The sequence below is a fragment of the Corvus brachyrhynchos genome, unplaced genomic scaffold (assembly GCF_000691975.1).
Source record: "Corvus brachyrhynchos isolate BGI_N302 unplaced genomic scaffold, ASM69197v1 scaffold70, whole genome shotgun sequence".
Classification (NCBI taxonomy): domain Eukaryota; kingdom Metazoa; phylum Chordata; class Aves; order Passeriformes; family Corvidae; genus Corvus; species Corvus brachyrhynchos.
This window is the reverse complement of record NW_008236217.1, coordinates 5,924,242-5,944,440: the sequence shown is the minus strand read 5'-3', so window position 1 is coordinate 5,944,440 and position 20,199 is coordinate 5,924,242. Positions and strand designations below refer to the sequence as shown.

General features: G+C 41.2%; 1 protein-coding gene across 3 annotated transcripts in view; it reads right to left on the bottom strand.

The window, feature by feature from the left end:
* Nucleotides 1–339: 339 nt before the first annotated feature.
* RPS6KA2 (ribosomal protein S6 kinase A2) overlaps nt 340–20,199 on the bottom strand; it is a 250,972-nt gene continuing 231,112 nt past the window's right edge. For all 3 annotated transcript variants that reach the window (XM_017746000.1, XM_008643316.2, XM_017745994.1), the window contains exons 15-21: nt 19,097–19,186; nt 17,475–17,633; nt 16,138–16,299; nt 11,658–11,734; nt 9,065–9,182; nt 7,981–8,118; nt 340–7,600 (exon numbers count right to left, since the gene is read on the bottom strand). In XM_017746000.1, the coding sequence (XP_017601489.1) occupies nt 7,475–7,600; nt 7,981–8,118; nt 9,065–9,182; nt 11,658–11,734; nt 16,138–16,299; nt 17,475–17,633; nt 19,097–19,186 (870 nt within the window). In that variant the 3' untranslated portion in view covers nt 340–7,474. The remainder of the gene's footprint in view (nt 7,601–7,980; nt 8,119–9,064; nt 9,183–11,657; nt 11,735–16,137; nt 16,300–17,474; nt 17,634–19,096; nt 19,187–20,199) is intronic.

Sequence of the window (20,199 nt, the reverse complement as noted above, 5' to 3'; positions counted from 1 at the left end):
TGCTTGCCAGCAACTAGCAGTTTCCAGAGGAATGGTACCTTGGAAGATCTCAAGGGGGCAAGGGAAATTCATGCTAAGGCAGCTTGTGTGAAAGCACTCATTTGTCTGGCACTGAAATCCTAAATTTGTCTAGTGGGTGAACTGTCTGACTAATGGGCGTTTAAGACTTACTTGTTGCTTCCCAAAGCAGAGGTTTGAGTACTGAGGCTGCACAAAGATAACAGTTCCAGGTATAATTTGAATAGTAACTGTGTGCTTTTAATGTGACCAACACATGGCATTCAAACATGACCAGTACTTGGGGACTGGAAATGAATTACGCAAAAACAAGCAGGATCCTTTTTGTTTTTCTTTTCTTTTTATTTCTTTATAAAGAAAGGAAAGGATGGGCATGCCAAACCAAAATGGCAGAACACAGACAAAGGTGAGCACTGAGGCCTCTCCTTGGGGGCCATCCACAATAAACTCTTGCCTTAGTAGGGTACAGCTCCCCATCCCTCCTGCCAGGAGGAATCCAGCATGCAGCCAGCCCTTCAGCACAATCACAGCTCTTTGAAGTTAGTTTGCACAGTTTCACAATACCGTCAGCCCACATCATGGTGGGACAGCAGCAGCTGAGGCCAGCAACATTAGCAGCAGCAACATGGGATACAGTGCACAGAAAAAAGGGAGCAAAGAGCTTGTTTGCAAACGATTGTAGGTAACAATATAGAAAGTCAGATCATCATTCTGCTATAAAAATATTACACTTCATAAAACCATGTACTATAAAAAAAATCTATTCAGAAACGCTGGTAAACATAACAAGTATCTGTACACTGGCTGCCCTTTTCATACAGGAAACATAAAAAGCGTGAGCCTCAGAAATCATCATTTTGTAAACATGAATATGGAGCCTGTAAACAAAGTGCTAGATCATGGTTCATATTTTGTCAAATTAACTTAATACTACCAAGTAAATCCCTTACACACATCATCACCTAATGGCCAGACTCCACTACTATGACAGGAAAGAGGACTTGACTCCAAGCTCTCCCACTAGAGTCATTGAAGGTGCATATGGATTCAGGAATTAACACGGGAGCGAAGGCAGCAAGATATGGCTCTGAATAGCAAATCAGAAACAATCTTTTAGCAACTGGTTTTCATTTTCTGCACTTCAAATGCGTATTTCCAGTCTCTCCTTTCAAAATTTGCCTTTATCAAAGAGGGTGTGCATTTTCCTCATTTTCCTTTCAGGCTACAGCATCTCTGAAAAATATGTCCATAACATCCATTTAGGAGACATAATGGAGTACAAGTTGACTCTGTAACTATGTATACCAAAGCAAGAAGCAGTGGTTGAACAGTTCAACACTGAACATCGTGGTTTTCACAGCAGAGGATGACAAAAAGGGCCAAATTCTTATTTTTAGACTCTAAACTTCCAGCTGCAAAATATTTTCACGTACAAGCCTTGTGATGACATGAATGATCAGATGCTGGCTGACATACATGTGTTGTCACCTAGCTGCATCTGGAAATGCAAGGTCTAGGTTCACAAAAATCTATGAAGAGAGTTTAGCTAAAATTTGGCTCTAAGACTTACTGTAACTTTATTTACTCTGTAACATTTTTGTTCTGCATAGGCTTCAATCCACCCTTCACCTGAATACTATGAGTTTTAATTCTGTACACACTGAGAACCTACTTTTAACTTCACTTCATCTTCTGAGTTTAAATTCTCATGTTTTTGGTGACTTTCAGAATAGGAGAGGGTGCGCAATTGTTGGATGTGTCTGCTGTGGACAGACATGGAAGGAGGAGTGTGGGACTGTGTTCAGACAGGAATTGAGGTACCAGAAGCAGATTAGCTGCAGTATTTTCAGGCAACACAAGATTTCAGGATCAGGGTCAGCTAGGAGGTAAGAATATACACTTCTAAAGGAAAATGATGCATACCTCAAAAGAGAAAAGAAAAATGGGCTTGTACATTTTATTTTTTTTTTAAATAAACTATACTAAAGCATCTTATTAGCATTATTTTAGGCCTTTTATTTTAATGTAAGGAATATCTGAAGGGTTGTGTCTCTTGCCTGTCTTTTAGGATTCAGATATGGAAACCTGGAGCTTATGTGGCTTTTGCTTAAAAGTGTCATCTCTGGATGTTCAACAAGAGAACTTTGCTTATAAATATTTGCTTTGGCATTTCTGATACACACATCCTAAGAGAAGGCTTCAAAACACCTGACTGAAAATAATTTTCCAGTGAAAGCTACGATATATTTTCTGCTATAGGAATCTGCTGTATTTTCTGTGTTTGACTGCCTTTCTCCTAGTGATCGAGAAAGCTGTAGCATGCCTCAAAATCAAGAATTTCCTCTGTAAAAATGGATGATTTAAAAACAAACCCTGGGGGTTTTCTACCATTCTTATTAAGTTATCGGTGGCAAAAATACATGCAGTTAACATTATTTCCCCACGACATGCCATCTGTGGCCCTTCTGGTTACAGGGAATTTATATGAACTTTTGGCCGATTTTCAGTAACCTGGACTTGTCCCACTCTCCATGCACAGGGCTTGGCACTGGGAACCTGCTGCTGGACAAACATCACATCATTTATAGCCCTGACTCTGAGCCACAGCTGGGCTCTGCTCAGCCTAACTCAGAGACAGAGGGACAGAGGGGACACTGAACTTGTAGCCACTCCAGTGTGTTGACAGCACTGTTGGCTAAACTGATTCTGTTGCCCTCCAGCTGTCTCCAGCCATTTGTTCTGACGCACATTTACTTTGCCCCACGGTGACCTGGCTAAGGGAGGTGGGAAAGGACAGATGAGCAGCTGAAATCAAGAGAAAGTGACTGCCTGCCGTTTTTAGTGTCAGCACTTGCATATGCTGGGGTAAGTTCAGCAGACCAACAGCATGAGAAACCTTTGTGCCATTTATGGCCTAGTGGATGTTCCAAACCCTGTCATAATTCCTATCACAGACACACAGCAATTGCATACTTGACCAAGGTTTGGATGCACCTGGAGGTACCAAAGCTGGGTACAAGTTGCTAGAGAGAGCTGAAAGGGTCTGGCTGAAAAGAGAGCCCAGTATTATGTCCAGGGTTAGATGAAGCACAGGGACACACAATCTGTATTTTGTAAGAATGTGACATGTGATGTCATGACATCATGTCACACAAGATGTGCTTCACTCAGCTCTCTGTGCTTGGACTATCCCCAGCATCCTGAGCTCTCAGGGAGCTGAAGAAGATTATTTTGTGGAGAAACAAACCAGAATCTATTCTCATATAGACTTCTTTTTCAAATGTAAAGATTAATTACAGTGTGTCTGTGTCACTTGTCATTTGCTGAAATAGTTAGGCTTTATAAATGCTATCTGCTGTTAAAACTTGCTTAGAAAAAATTAAACAGATTTTAAACAAGGGAAAATTCATGAGGGGCTGGGGCAGTGGTCAGCCCTCCCTTTGAGCAGCATCTCCCACACCTCTGCAATGTACACAAGCTGTGGTGCTGTGTAGGAACTGGGGTAACACTTCCCATGATATTCTTCTTCAGAGCCCTTTGACTTTCTTCAGAGTTCTGGAGCTGCAGAGGCAGGGTCCAGCTCTGCAACATGTGGGGAAATGCCTCCTCCCTGCTGGGCAGACACTTCTCTACTGAGCTGAACAACAAAACCTGCACAGATATGGTCCTGTGCAACCTGCTCTAAGTGAACCTTCTTTAGCAGGGAGGCTGGACTAGATGGGTTCCAGAGGTCCCTTCCAACCCTAACCATTCTGTGACTGATTTTGAAGTGGGTCTCTGGATGAGCTGACTATGTCTGTGACAGGTACACTGTGGTATGTCTTGGACAATCATTGCATTGTGCTGCCTGATGGTTAAGAATGTAACTATAATATTTGTAATAGCCTAAGGCACTAGGTCACTTTATGGATCAAAAACTTGCAAGATGGTATGTTCTAATTCAAAGAGATTTCTAGACATTCAGGAGTTAAACATAACATTTAGTAAAAGTCTCTTAAGGTTATATAAAGAGAAAGAGAGAAGCTAAGCCTTTTTCTATTTTCTCCTAGAAAAAAAAGTGCTATTGCTGAGCTATACCATGGCCAGGAGTCTAGAAAGGAGATGCTGGTATAAAAGCAGCCATTGCAGTAATTAGGCCACAGCCTAGCATCCTCTCCTGGATCCAGCTGGGCCAGGGGAAGTGGTGCGTGCTATGAGTCTGAAATAATGACTGCCAGTGGCATATTCCTCCCTTTCTGCCTCCCTTGGATTTGCTGATGGAGGCTCTTGTATTTCAGTCCAAGTGAGCTGGGACAGTGGAAATGGTTTAATTTGGTTCACTTGACTGGAACAGATCAGAAAACCCTCAGAAGGGCACTTCCCATGGCAAGACTGCAGAGGAGAGACTGATCTGCCTTTGGAAGTGCACAGGATGCACATCTGGGACAGAGGGGAGGCTGAATGGCACAATTTCCTCCATGGATGGGCACAGCCTTTTTTTCTACACCCAGAGTAATCACTACCAATATCAATGACAGATTTCAAAGAACACTGCAGACAAAACTTTCAAGGCTATCACCTCAGCCGCTGACTACAATTCTGTCCCTATTTTTGTGCATGTATTTACATATAGACACATATGCGCACACATCTGGATGCACTGGCAACAAAACCTTAATAAACAAAGCCCACTATATATATGTAAGCCTATAGTTATTTATAGGCTTATAAAGTAATTAATAGCATTAAGATATATGAGTCTGTATGTGTCTCTATGATAATAGCTGGTGGATCAGAAAAAGGTAAGTCAGGAAGAGATTAAAACCATTAAACTTTGGGAAGAGCAACATCCTGTAAGCTTGGCCTAAAATAATATTCAGTTGGGGAAAAATGCTCAAAGAATTAAGACTGACTATATCTAGAGGGAATTAGACTTTTTCCAGTGGTTGTGAGAGAAAGCAAACTGAACCAATACAAGATGACCAGGAAATCTCAGAGGGAGACAAAAACTGTACATAATATTTGCAACACTTTTTCTGCCCATATACAATACAATACAATTACTCTGACCACTAAAAATACATTTTGTTAAAACAGCACATAGCAGCTCGGACCCCACAAAATCCAGCCTTCCTTCCAGGTTGCCCTTTGCATCCTTATGCCCACCTTGCCTTCTTCCAGGACAGAAGTGACTTCAAGAGAACCAAGGCCTGGCCAGAGCTATTCTGCACCAGCCAGGATATCCCTGTCAGTGGATATCCTCGCAGCGTGCTGTTAGCAGAAACACGCGAGACTTAACTTCTAACAAGCAGAAAATTCTAAAGGCAGCAAAGCTTAGCCAGAGGAGAGAATATGGGCTGCTGTGTGCACAACCATGAACACCCACCTGCACGTTTGCACTCATCGGTCCCAGCTGATTCAGCCTCTGTGTGAAGTTTCACAGCATTGTTTATTTTAGAAAAGAGAAGGGCTTCAAGGAGAGCTGCTTTGCAGTGATTCTCTGTGCACAGCACATAAACTTGAACATTAAATATAAGTTTAAATTATTAAGAATAAATTTAAATTTAAAAATAGACTAATGCAAACAAACAAACTTCAGTCAACATTGAAGCAGAGCTACTTTTAGGAAGAATATTACTATAGCAAATGAAACCCCTTGGACACTCTGAGGCAGTGACCTGGTAATTCCAGTTCAGCACCAAGATGCACAAACTACCCAGCAAGCAAAAATTACCATGTCTAGCATATGAAGCTCCATGTTCACATTTTTCTTTTTTTTTTCCCCTATCACAACAGAAAAAAGCCAACACAGCACAGTAGATTTTCCCACGAAGCATCTGAGGTGACAAAATTCACTCAGAAAATAAAAATTAACAAAAGCAGTACAAAGAAGAATCCCGGTCAGCTTGTGACCACCATAAGCCAAGATGGGTAAGAAAAAGAATAAAAAAATAGTTCACATCCAGCACCACAAACCTTGCTTGCTTTCTTTGAAACCAGGGAATGAGAAAAAAGTCCATTTTGCAGAGACCATTTCAACAAAAGTTTTCTTTCCCTGGACCTGGAAAATCCAGGTATTAGGGCACAGAATTTTTGTTTTATATGTATATAAATACACATGTACATATTCATATAAATATAAAAGCAGAGCATCCTCCCATTTCTCCTCATAATTTATTATTATTAAAGCTTGTAACAGAGTTGGCTGAACTCTTCAGAAGTGGGTACTCTCTGCACACACATGGCATGGGGAATTTAGCTCTGCTAGAGCAGAACACCCAGGCAGGGACATGAAATGTTGGGTGATGGAGGCAGATTTGGGTGAACAGCCAGGGGAGGGCAGGGAGCAGTGACTGGAAATGGCCTCTCTTGCTCCAAGATGGCACTCTGGCCTGCCAGAACTGCTCTCAGTGAGCAGACTGGGTGATGGTGTGGGAGGACGGCTGCATCAACCCACTAGGCTCCTGGGCAGCCCAGCCACCCACTGTCTTCTGCACCAGTCACTGAAGAGGGACTGTCCCCTGTTTTGAGAGAGTCCCAGTTTGCCCCCCAGCAACTTGTACACTAGTTGCCTTTGGGTAGTTTTGCCTACTGTCCTCAAAGCCACTCACACCTTTCCCTGCCTCTTGTTTGGTTCCCCAGCCCCCTCACCTAGTCCTCCCAGACCTGCTTGCTGGCCAAGACCAGACACATTTCTCTTGCCTGATCCACACGCTCCTACTCACACTGCTTTACATGAATGCCTTCCCACAGTCTCATAAGACCCATTCTTTTCCTCAGAAGACCAGGTTCTCAGAGGTTTTCTGCTCTCTGAGACTTTTGAGCAAGTCAGAGCTGGTGGCACACTCTCCTCGAGAGATGCTAGCTTCATTCCAGAGAAGGCAGGGGCAAAGTGCAAAATATTCCTCAAAAATAGAAGGTATTTCCACCACCAGCAGCTCTCTCTCCCTCATGCTGTATAGCACTTGTTTCAAATAAGGTATTATTCATGTGTCTCTGCAGCCTTCACTCTTCCTGGGGTGAGTGGAGATCAGTAGATGTCTACTGGTGACCAGCCAAGTCACTTCATCATCACACATGCTGGAACAGCATTCAAACCCAACTGCGTTCTTTGTAGCAAAAAGTGCTTTTCTTGAGAAACAAAATGAAAACTGTTCCCATGGAACATCTTGCAGACTCAAAAATAGATTTCCTAGGGTGGGAAGGATGGAGCTCACCTATTTTGTTTGGCTTTATCTCAGTAAAGAAACAGAGCTACCGGCAAAACTGGAACATCTTTGTGAAGTTGTTAAACTCAGGACCCTGGCTGGAATGTAACAAAAAAGATGTGGTGAATGAGAACTTTGCCATACGTGGGCTTCTGCTAGTTCTGGCAATTTCATGTGCAGGTTGTTCAAAAAAGTTCTGCTAGCCAAGTGAAGATTAATTTCTCAAATAATAAGCTGTGGGTTTTCAAGGAGGCCTTTTGGGGGTACTGCTACAATCTGGTAGAGGTAAGTCTTTTCATGCCTCGCCGCTGAGCCAGATTGGAGGACAATACAGGCTCCAGCCTTGGTGCCTGAGGTGCTCGGTTTAAAGCAAAGTAAGTGGCTGCCATTGCACCCTGGAAAATAGAGAAGGAGAAAACTTTGAGCTGAAATTCAGTTCTTTGATGCTTTTCCCTTCCCCTATTCAGTCTCCTGCAAAAACTGTCATTCATGCACAATTTCCATGAAATTATACCATTTAGGCTGGCAGACAGCCAGAGTGTCTCAGATTCAAAGTGGTGAAGAGCAGTATGTACCACCAGATTATTACAATGCCGCCTGAAGTTAAAAATACTGAGCAGGTTTCAGTCAAAAATCTTTGCTCTTAATACAGTGCCATATTAAATTTAGCTGTTGTGGCAAATAATCTTCCCAACTCCTCTATCACTTTCCAGACTATTTACACAAATGACAGCTCATTCTGCAAGGAAGGAAGAGGGAAGGGTGTAGGAGGTACCTTCACCAGGTGAACATCCTGTCTGCTGAGTTGGTTTTGAGACAGGTACTCCCTGTTCACTATCCATGGATGTCTCAGGACTTGGACTGCTGTGAGGCGCTGATGAGGGTCTACATGAAGCATCTTAGACACAATGTCCTGGGTTGAAAAGGAAGAAAACAGTACAAGGGAAAAAGTAATTAATAGCAGGGCTGGTTTTACTAAGATCTTCCTGTTGGCAGTATCACAGTTAGCATGTCCAATGGAGAGAGTGATACACTTGAGACAGGCTTTATATTCTGTAAGTGTCAGGTCTTATCTTCAAAACTTTCAAGTGTAATGTTCAACTCTCAGCTCATAATCCAGTCAAAACATAATGTGGAGGGTATTCATCTGATCGAATGAGTGTTATTTACTGATGACCTTGTAGGAGTGATGAATACCTAGGGAGAGGATGCCATCTGGAGGCATCTCCTCGATGACCTGGAAGCATGCTTACAAGAGGAACTTAGAATAGAAACCTAACACTCAGGTAACTAAAGTTCAGTTAGGTTAGTTCTACAACATCTAAACATTTTAATTTCAAAACTGGACAGCTGATAAAAAAATCCACTGTGAGGCTCCTAGGTTCTGGTAGCAAGATTAATATGTCAGTAGGATTGCTTGCAGTTTTGTGGTGGAATGTATCAGTGTTACTCCACTGGATAATAACATTTGCTAAAAATGAAATCTCTTGCAAGAATCTTTAAATCCTGTCAAAGCTTCTGATTAATGCTGGGCAACTGGAAGCTTGCAAATTTCCTGCCCATTTACCTGGTCACAGACTAGTGCACAGCTTCATGCCTAAAGATCTCAGCACCAGATGATTTTTTTCTCCTGGGGTTTCCATGCTTTGTGATTGATGGGCAGCCTAAACTGTGAACTGTACAGGAATTAAAACTGCCTGCTCCTGGCTAACTGAGAAGCAAAGAGGTGATTCATGTATTGACTATACATCTGTGGCATTGACAAACCTACACTTCTTTTAAAAGTGCAGTTGCAGCAAAAAAACCCATTCCATGGTATTTAAATCTCGAGAGAAAATCTGAGAAAGGGTTTCACTGACCTTTGCAGTATCAGACACTGAATCCCAGTTTCCTCCTGTAAGAGCATATTTGCCACTGCCAATCCTGGCCAGAATCTCCTCTGGGGTGTCATCCGGTCCATTTGCAAAAGGAGTGAATCTATTATAAAAAAAAATAAAAAGAGAGAGAAAGAGAAGAAACCTATGTAATTTGCAAGTATGTGATTTCTAGGTTCTAGTATTAACTGCCACTAATTACAACAGGAATTTGGTTCCAGAATGTACCACTGATACTGATGCTTCATTTTCACTCAAACTGTACAGCCTGGTGGTTCCTCATATTGATCTGTAGAGGAAAAGACTGATTCCTTAATTGTTTTTTATATTTTTGTTCCATTACAATTTTTTAGGAATGACATATTCTTTGTAAAAATAGTCAGGTTTTTACCTTAAGTCTGCTTTATTGCCAACACCTTTATTGGCAATACCAGCACCTTGGTAATGGCAAGAAAGGATAAAAATTATGAAGGAGAAAAATTACGATCTGAAACAGAAAAAAAGGAAAAGAAAAGAAGAACCCTTTCTAATCTATTTTGCATTGCTTCATTAACCATAATGTACAAGTCAGTTGGGCAAAAGAAATGACCTGCAATAGGTTACTTCCTTGTCTAGCCAGTCAGAAATGACCAGTAACATGCGCCCAGCTTTACAAAATCAGTGTCACATGCAGAGGGTACACTTTTTGTCTTCAGAAAGTGACAAGAGAAAAGGTTTTTGCAGCTGACTAAAGTCTACCAGGCCAAATTTTACTCTGCAATCTTGAACAGCTGTGTAGGTTTAGAAGAAGTAGGTATTTCGGATTTTTATATTTTTCCTTCAATCTTTCTTTTCTGAGAACTTGCCAGAGTGGTTTTTAGATTGTTAGATAGTTGGGTTGGCCACAGCTTCCTATCCCACCCTATTTCTGGTAAAAAATTCAATTCCTCATGTTGTATTTTCTCATTTTCAATAACATTTCAGACTTCATAGCAGTTCAGCCCAAAGAGATCTGTAATGCTATTCCAATCTATAGCCATCAGGAGGGATGCAGTAGGAGTTGAGGACTAGCAAAAACTCTGAGGTCTGTCACTAGCTCCAGTAACAGGATCCTGGCCTGTGCTCTAGTCCTGGCTGTCTGAGCCCTCTCTGCTCATAGTGATGATAGAAGGAGAAAAAAATTCCTGGATGTAAATACTTGTCAGTTCCTACTAATCTCCTCTAATGAGGAAGAACAAGACCATTCATAAATGCAGTTCTGGCACCAAAAAAAGCATTCCTCAACTGATTTTGTTACTATTATTTTCTCTGATAAGTGCAGGAAAAGTGAAATACAGGTTACTAGCACCTGTCAGTAAATTTAATATCCACTAAGTTGTGCTATTTGTATTTCTGATTCAAATATATCTGGACTTTTTTCTTCTTATTTAATAAAGAAACATTTTCAACCGAACAAATGTAACTGTGGGTAATGTGTTAATTTTAATTTACTGATTCCAGCTGTGTAGCAGTCTAGGGCAGCAGCCAAATAGGAAAAGGTTCTTGGAGATCCTAGCAGACTGGGAGACTTCCCCAGAAAGTCTCAATATATTTCAGGTGACCTTGAACACATTTGTAATCAAGATTAAAACAGATGAGATAGAGACCCCTGGCACCTCTTCTATAATCCACAAGGCAAGAGATGCAAATAACAGAAAGTCAGAGTCCAACTTTTTGTTTTCTATATAAAACCTAGAAATGAATCCAAGCTTCCTGTCACAGCTGAATGATCATGAAGCAGATTAAACAGTTTAGAGAGATCACTGAAAAGCTGCAAACTGCGCTTAGGTGTGATAAATGTGCACCTACTACACTCTGAGAAATGAAATGCAGGGGCCTGATAACTCTAGATTGGGCTTGCACACTTTGTTTCCCAATCATCTCAGCACGTCTTACTCCTATCCTTCACTGCTTATTTCAATCTGTGTCTTTCCCTGCATCTTCCTGTGTTAGTATTTCACTTTAGCCAACACATTGGTAGGGGTATTTTTGCCAAGTACCTCTCAAAAGTTTCTGCTACCTGTTGCTATTCTTGCTGATCTCTTAGTTTACTTTCTGAATCATGTTTTTCAAATAGCATCTGAAAACTATGTCTGGGTGGGGATTTTTTAGCTTTCAAAGGCGCTCAGACACTTCAATAACAGTATCAAATGAAGAATAATGACGCTGAGGAGAATACATGTATCAGTAGAATGAATTAACATTCTTCCACACATAAGGTGAACGTGATGTGGCTCTTCATACTCCTATGCACCTCTCCCAATGGAAAACTTTCCCACTGCTTAAGTGGTGAGTGAACCCTTTAGGAGTCTAGGTCTCAGTGCATACATGCACTTTCTGTTAAAAACCTAAACAATTTGTCAAGTGTCAAAGCTATTTATGCATTCTAAAAAAAACTTTTTCTAATTCTAGGTCTTGACATCTATTTTCTTGCTTTTAACAACTGAACACACTTCTTAAGGAGGCCAGAATCCTTATCTGTGACTCCTTTCAGGCTTAATCAGTGCTACAGTGCTGAGCCCACTGGAGACTGCTGCTCTAGGAGAACCTCGTCACTCACCCAGCCAACATGGTGTACAGCAGGATCCCCAAGCTCCAAATGTCACAGGCTGCATCATAACCTTGGCGTTTAAGGACCTGTGGGAAGGAAAGAGAGAGATGGAAATAAGTTAATCTGCATTCCTGAATTTTGAGCTTCTGATCTACAAAAAGCACTGATTAGTGGTTGTGTCTGCTGACATTCCCAGGGCTTAGCTGCATATCTGCCTTGAACAGGTGGCTGCCTTGTGATCAAAAACTCCAGTAGTGCTATGGAGCAAGGTGAAGCCCAGGCTGGAAGGATCTGGTTAGTGTTCAAACTCAGCACATCTTTCCCCTTTTCAGTGAGAGAGATGGGTGCAGCCTGGTGGAGCTGGGAGGTCTGGGAGCTCCTCTGACCATCCAACATGCAGCAAAGCAGAGCAGTATTTCAGTGTTTTAAAATGCTTCATAGAAATACAAGCTCATTAATACTTTGAAACATATCCTCCTAACACAGAAGTTACCAACAACACCGTGGATGCATCACAGGGCTAAATGACGGTAATAAGTGTTCCAATTGAGCTCAGTTTGGATTTGATACAGCAAATGGATGCACACTGAAGCATATCTAATGTCAGACTAATGAAGATGCATGACAACTGCAAAGAAAGCTTCTCTTACTTCTGTGTAAATAAAAGTGGCCACATTTAGACTGGAATTAACAGATAGCAGGCTAAAACTTGACCCCCTTTTCCTGTGGGGCAAACAAGACCTGTGGTAGTCAGCAGAGATCTGACCAGTAAGTTCAATACCGACACATGGTAAGGTATAGCAGTAAGGGTAATGTCCAGATTTCATTTGTGCTAGTGCACACTAGCAGAAATGCCTGTTTGGGTCAGTGCCGGTCCAAGTGAAAGTGAAGTCACCAACTAAGCTCAGGGACCAACTCCAGATCTTCCCACAAAAGCAAACTGCCCTCTCTTTATTCAGTTCTGATACACAAGGATAGTTTTGTCCTCTTCAGATAGACTGGTAGATAGATCTTTTTGCAAAGCACATGAGAAAGGAATGTACAAATTCAGCAAGTCTTTCTCTCACTTGCAGCCTTATTACCCAGGAGCGATTTAAGTAGCTGAAGTCTATCACAGAAACTATGAAGTCTATCACCAAACTCTGCTAAGGAAAAACAGTTTGAGAAATTGTTGCCTCGACAGATTTTATAAATGATGAGTGGCAAAGCAACCATCTGCCAGGTGTGCTGCTGAGTGAACATTTGCTACCTGGAAAAAACCCCAACAAACCAAAAAAACTCCCACAGCAACAAAACCAGGAAAAAGCCATAGTTCCTCCTGTTGACAAAGCTGGCAAAATCATGCTTCTGCCTCTCTCTCCTGTACATAATATATAGGCTTTCTGGCTGATTTATTTATTTCCATTTCTTTAGTTCCTGCATTCATTCTCCCTCTATTAATGTTAGTTTTTATGGGAAAAACTTCTTTGGTATATGACAAACTCAGCTGCTTCTTCCTTCACCTGTGAGACTGAATAGCCAACATTTATCTTTTGTTGTGGTCATTCTCACTGACTTTTGAACAGTTATATTTTCACTCCTTCTCTGTTTTCCTCCGATAACCAAGGACAATCAAGCCCAAGGTAAGTGACAGAAAAATGGGGCAGTGATGATACTTAGTGGAGCAGGTTAATAAGCAAGTGGTTACACAACCCCAAAGTGATGGCGAGGTGTCGTTGTGTGTTATCATTCCGTTTGCAGGTGCACTGCTAGATAACAGGGACACTCACTCTGTGCCAGTGCCTAGGGAAAGCTTTGCTGGCAAACACCTTTTTATCAATAGTAACTTCAGCCCACAGATAGCAACAGGACCCAGTGAGTTATCAGTTAGTGTCACTGCTATTTGAAAATGTCTCCGGCAGGTCTGTGTTTTAAAAGAGAACACTGAGCTGATGGGAGAAAGTGTGGGAAACCTTGGCCAAAAAGACTGGTGTTTGATCTGGGCAGGAGATGCTATGGAACAGTAACAGGCATGTGTCTTAGCAACAGATCAATCAGGGAGAGAGCTTTGCAAAAGTTGCAGTGCTGTCCTCCTGTAATGGATGCCAAAAAAATTTTACCACTGATTAAGGAGTTTAAGTCACTTTGAGAACTTAGTGGGATCTGAAACAGAGGCACGAACTGGTTCTTAGTGCCACACCATAGCAGGACATTGTGGAGGTGTATCCTGGACATAATGATACCCTGGGTTCATCCAATTCTGATAATGGCTCAGGTATTTATCCAACCCTTTTATTTTTATAGGCTTTGACTTACCGGGTTAACAGTGTTACAAACACAGTTTTTTCTCAGTTGTGACAAGCAGGGATGTGAATGGGTACACAAGATAATAAAAAACCCTCATAATTTCAAATGACAAAGCAATAGTTCTTCACGAATTTTGTAGGAAAACTACAGAATAAAATATTTTTACTTTATCCAAGAGCACCCTACTGCATCAGTAGTACAACAGCCTGGCTCCTTCCTCTTCGCATGCAGCACGACTCGCACTAGGTGGCAGCGTGCCTCTTTCGGATAGCCTTCATCTTTGCTCTTGCTATCACCTAAAACGCAAATTAACTGTTTCCAAAATAAAGCGAGATCCAAGGGGGCAAATATGTCCTCCTTCTTTGGTCACTACCGTCTTTGTCACCAGCTCAGCTGACTTTCTGCCTCCTTAGTTATTTTCCTGATCATGTGGCAGACGTTGCCATCGGACTCAGACAGGGAACATGAAAGTCAAGTCTAGGCTGGAGGGCAGCATTATATCACAGGTAAAATGTAAAAGCACTTAAGGCTTTATGTAAGCTCCCTGCCAGTTCTGGTAATGTTTCAATTAATCTCCAATGTCTCCTGCATTAGCAGGACCTGTATTACTCATCACAAATGACTGGGAGTGTGATTCCTGCTTTCAGTTCAAATCAGAAGAGTCTGATCTGAAACTGGAAATGTTTGTGATTAGAGAAACTATACAAAATAGCCAATCTTGAAAAATAGCTACACCTATTTTAAGCATCTTGTACCTTGGAGGAAATCTGAGTGCATCAAATCTTGCAAACATGATTATTTTTGTGGTTTAGAAATTGAATGGCTGTGGTGCCACACAACTTTTTCAATGTACTTCGATAAATTTTGAACAGCTCATTCCCATTTCTAAAATGGAAGCCTAACCAAACAGCAATTAAAAACCCCAACCAATCTATCTTGGCAATAGAAGATTTTTTTTGCTGAAGAAAAATCTGTTATGAATTTATACTGGCCCAGCAATAGTCTCAGTATAACAAATTCTCCTTCTGATGCAGGAAGGCTGTTGATTCCTGTAACTTTTGGTATCATGAAAGGACCTTGTACAGAAAGATCATCCTATTTTTCTCTTCCCAGCCACATACCACACAGATGAACATAGCTTGGTTAGCTTAGGGAGAAAAAAAGATTTCTAGATTATACCGAGAGACACTGGTATTTGATAGTAGAGAATGGATGAAGTATTGAAAGACAATAGCTTTTTTTTTTTCTTATAAGGACCAAAACAAGCAAAGGAAGACACACATTTGAAGTAGTGTATTGCAAGTACTAAAATTTTTGATTTTCATCACTCCAAGAAACGGGCAATTACCCAAGAAATTAACTTCTTGCTCCTTCATTGTGAGGAAGCAGATACAAACATCTCATGGGTGAAATACAGCAAAGAGCCCAAGCCATGAAACAGCTGTATGACCCAAGCCCACTCCCGCAGGGCTGCATGAAAGGAGCAGCGCTTGCCAGTGATGCAGAGCCACCTCTCCCTGAGCTCAGGACAAACTGTTTGGTCTTCCTCCATTGCTCTGTCTGTAAAAATGAGAAAGCCTTTCCTACATCCCCCAGAATAGGGGGGATTGGTACTAGGAAAGCCCAAGACAAGAGATGTTTCTTTACCTCAGTAAAGTCAACAATACAGCTCTCACTGATTTCAGCACAGTAAAGATTTCATGCAAGGATTTTTGTTTTCAGTCTTATCACAGAATCATGGAATGGTTAAGGATGGAAGGGTCATATAGTTCAACCTCCATGCTCAAGCAGGGTCCCCTAGGGCACTCAGCATTGTGTCCAGATGGCTTTTGGAAATCTCCAGAGAAGGAGACTCCACAATGTCTCTGGGCAACCTGACACCAGATTTCCCTCTTAAGCCTTAATCCTGTTCTGATGCAGTGCACCAGAGGGAAAGCACTCCGATTAGAAGCAGCTAGAGAAAAAAAGATATGTATCCCAGTAATGAGCCAAAGCATAGTGTGCACCAGTCCAAGACAGACACCAGCTTCTGTCAGGAGAAAAACAACTGCTGCGACAGGACCAGGAATAGGAAAGTTATGGTAATAAAGGCTGTTTGAGTGCCAGTAGCCTGGTTTCTGCCTTGCTCCTCTTGTAAAGGCAGCAAGGGAGAAAGGACTGCTTCCCAGGACACACTACTGAAGGCTTTGAAATGTGATCCTACCTCAGGTGCGACAAAGTTGGCTGTGTAGCAGGGAGTCATGAGCAGCCCGTTCTCCGCTCTCAGTTGCTTGGCAAACCCAAAGTCACAGATCCTGATGGAGTCTGGGTTTCCTGACTCATCCATGTAGAGGATATTACTTGGCTTGAGATCTCGGTGCACCACCTTAAGAAAGAAGAGTGAGAAATGAGTGAGAAGAGGAGGTCAGGGAGCACTCAGGCTTGGCTGCCACTCTTGGTCTGCTGGTTGAGGTAGGTCAAGAGCTCACGCCGAAAATATTTAAGTTTGGAAAAAAACTTGCTTAAAAGCCTTGGACAAATGAAGGAAAAAAAAAAGTTAAAGTCTGTTAAAATGAGAAATAAAATGTTTGACAGCCTCTGCTGGTGTATTAAGAAGGTGGCTGCTGCTCTAAGGGGAGGCAACTTCCTGAGGGTGGTCAAAGTTGGCTGTTGTACAAACATCTTGGTGGTAGAGTCTCCTGTAACTTGATGGCCCTGAATACTCAGCTGAAAGGTGAAGAAGAAATCACATCATAGGAGGAAAGTGTGTAAGGGTCTTCTTGTGACTGTCCATGTGAGTGGCTCACACCTGAAAGGAGGGACTCATTTTTTTCTTAATTTCAAAATGTATTCACAGAACTTCATGTGACTGTGTGTTTTACCAGACATACTGCATTTCAGTGGCAGGAAAACAGCTTTTATTTGTTACAGCAAGACTGAAAATTCCCATGAAAGCAGAGAAGCCAATGCACAAAATGCACTTTGTTTTAACCATGAAGCAGGAAAAGCAGTAAATATTTGACTAGTTATCCAAACTGCTTGTCCCTGAAATGCAGAAAAGGAGAGATTTTCAAACTGTTGTATATAAAGAGCTTAGACTTTAAAAGTCCGATTTTAACAGCATGTCAGAAGTCTTTCCCCTCAGCTGCTCAAAATGCCACTTCATTTGGACAACTGAGCATTTGATTTTCTACCTATCTGCTGATTCAGCTACCTTATTTGAAATGTTGCTAAAAGTTCAGGTCCTGCAATAATGATTGTGATAAAAAGTATACAACTAATATCTCAAGAAGGTACATGAACTTGAAAGTCACTGTAGTGTGGGAAAGAAAATACTACTTTGATATGCTTCAGGTCAGTGGAAAATGGATAAAAAGCCTATGACCCTATTTCACAAAGCAGATGTAATTATAAATATGGAGAAAGTTTTTTTTGGGGAGGGGAACATACTAACATTTCAGAGAAGCAAAATCCCAACCATTTTCTCTTTCTAAATTATTTCTAAACATAGTTGTATTTTAAGGAGGTTGATGCAGCTAAGCCAAAAAAAGCAGTGCTTACGCCCTGAGAGTGCAGGTAGTCCACAGTCCTGGTGATGGTGCACAGCACAGCGCTGGCCTCCCGCTCTGAGAAACACTTCTGCCGAAGAATGCGGTCCAGCAGCTCGCCTCCCCGCATCAGCTCCATCACCAGGTACACGAATTTCCCATCATCATAGACCTGGAACAGTCATACCATAAATACATGCTTTGGACCCATTAACTTGGTAAAGGTTGGTCCTTTAATCACAGTGTTGGCTCGCTTGTGTGAGATGTTGCAAGAAGAAAGTGTCAGCAAATGTGTGGGAAATGTGCTTATTATGCCTAACAACAAAAAAGAAAACTTTATAAAATGACTTAAGTCATCACTGTTTTCTTGTGTCTGTAGCAGCTTGCTGATTTGTCCACACAGAAATGTAGCTTTCCTGGTCTGCTATCATGGCAGCAGAGCAGGCTCAGCTGTTAAAAACAGCACCACTCCACACAGCTTCAAATGTCTGCTGGCTCTCACCCAATCATTCTTCTCAGTAGTGTTCTCTCTTTCCACTTCCACAGGGTAACATTTGCCATTTCAAATATCAATATTTCCCTTTGACTCATGATCAGCTAAAGAACTGTATTATACTGTTGGCCAACACTTGCATCGAATGATATTATATAGTTTATATTTGCAATTCTGGTGAAAATTGTTGATATCAGGTACAAGACACATTCAATGTCAATGGCAATTGGTAAAAGACATTTTGTCATTTAAATTGGAGGACAACAATTTTCATGTCATCATCCTTTATCTGGACTGCAAATAATAGGCAGTGTTATATCATCAATGCTAAATGTTTCTGGAAAGGAATATAAAACCTTATTTTGCACAGATTTTGGGATACTCTTTAACACTAAGGAATTAGGTAAGACTTTCCTGAGAGCATGTGATTAGCAGATTTTTATAAAATTCACTCAGGTCTAAACCATAATATACTGGCCACTAACACAAGCAGGATTTTGTTCTGTAAACTCCGAATATGACACGGTGTGGACTATCTTAGGTGAGACTTCAGACAGCAAAATTAAAACATCTCTGACTAAAGACCATTACTCCACTTAAGCAAAGTGAAGGCTATTTTTCATATGAAATGATGAAGAAAAATACCTTAATGACTTCTCAGGCTGCTTGAGTAGAAGGTAAATAGTCCCTGGCATTAAAACACTATCGCAGTGACTCTGTGAGCTCTCCACTCCCCAACAAAGCAGACCTCACAGGCTGCATGGGAATGGCTGCTGCTTGTGAAAGATCATCTCCCTGTCCAGCAGTACCACTGTGTGTGTTCAGCAGTGTCCCAAAACACCCAGACAGGGAGATCTCCTTTTAAATAGTGCTGCCAACCCAAACCCATTTTGTTGTTCTCCAGCACTGTGCCCCTTTGGTTTATTTATGGTTTGTAAGACAGTAACTGGAGAATGCGTAACCTGAGCAGTCTTTCCAAATGCTATCCAGTAATTTGTTAAGTCATGTTTTTCTCCTTGATTTCAATGGGTCTGGTTTTAGCTCTGACCTTCAACTGAAGAATTTTCCAGACATGGACTAATAAGTAAGCCTGACTATAAGATGAAAATCATTTAATGCTGAAGTGCTCAAAGACTACTCACATCTTTAAGAGTAATGATGTTTGGATGCTGTCCATATCGCAAAAGTATCTCAATTTCTTCAGAAGGGTCTCTCTTGCTCTTATCAATTATCTGGAATAAATGAAGCACAGTGCAGTCAAATACTGGTTTGCAGCACTAAGCATAAACCAACCAATTCCTACAGTTTAAACAATTTAATATTCAAAATTCCTCTATTAATCATTATCCTAGGAGAGGACATGCAAATTAGAGCCATGCTGACTGTCTGCCAAAGCAGACGGAGCAATAATTAGTTTAGATTCTGGAGGCGTAGGCCCTCTTTTTGATGCCTACAGTTCTGTTTACCCATAAATAATGGCAGTTACAGGAAGTGTCATTTAGAAATCAAACAACCTTGAGAGTTTTAAAATAACAGTAGTTTTAAAATGATCTCTTTGACATAAAAAATTGATGTAATCATAATATTGGCACATGCTTGTATATATGCTGATAAATTAATAAAAACTAATTGTCATATGTATTTGTCAGAAATAAAAATGTATAGACATTTCTGTCAGGGGAGATTTGAATTGAAGCTATGGGCAATCACTTGGCTCTTTGGGCCAAGCTGTTGTAGTGAACAACAGAGTGACCACAGATTGCATTTGGCCATGTAACCGAACTCCCCACCCATTCCTAAACTGGAAAGAAATCTGCTTTATAGATCACTTTCATGTAGTCAGCATCTTTTGCCTTATCAGAAAGTATAGTAAGACATGCAAACTTTTTAGTTTTGTAGCAGCCAGTCTTAGAAAAACATGACACCTGGTGCTTAGAGAGCATCACTGCATGGAAGGCCAGCTATGAGGAGAGCACTGACTTCTCCTCAGTGATTCTGTTACCTGTACTTGGGATGTCAGTCAAAGAGCTTTAGTCATTTGTCCAGTTGAGTGCATTGATTAATGTTTCTCACTTTGCAGATTTAAATGATCAATATGAAACAAAAAATAATCCTAAGGGAAGTCTCTGCAATTTTAGAATCTCAAAAGCAACTGCCCAGGAAATGGCAAAAGACTCATTCTACTGAAAACTCATTAGGAGTACACTATTTCAGCTCTATTTCTTACTGCTAGAAAACAACAGCA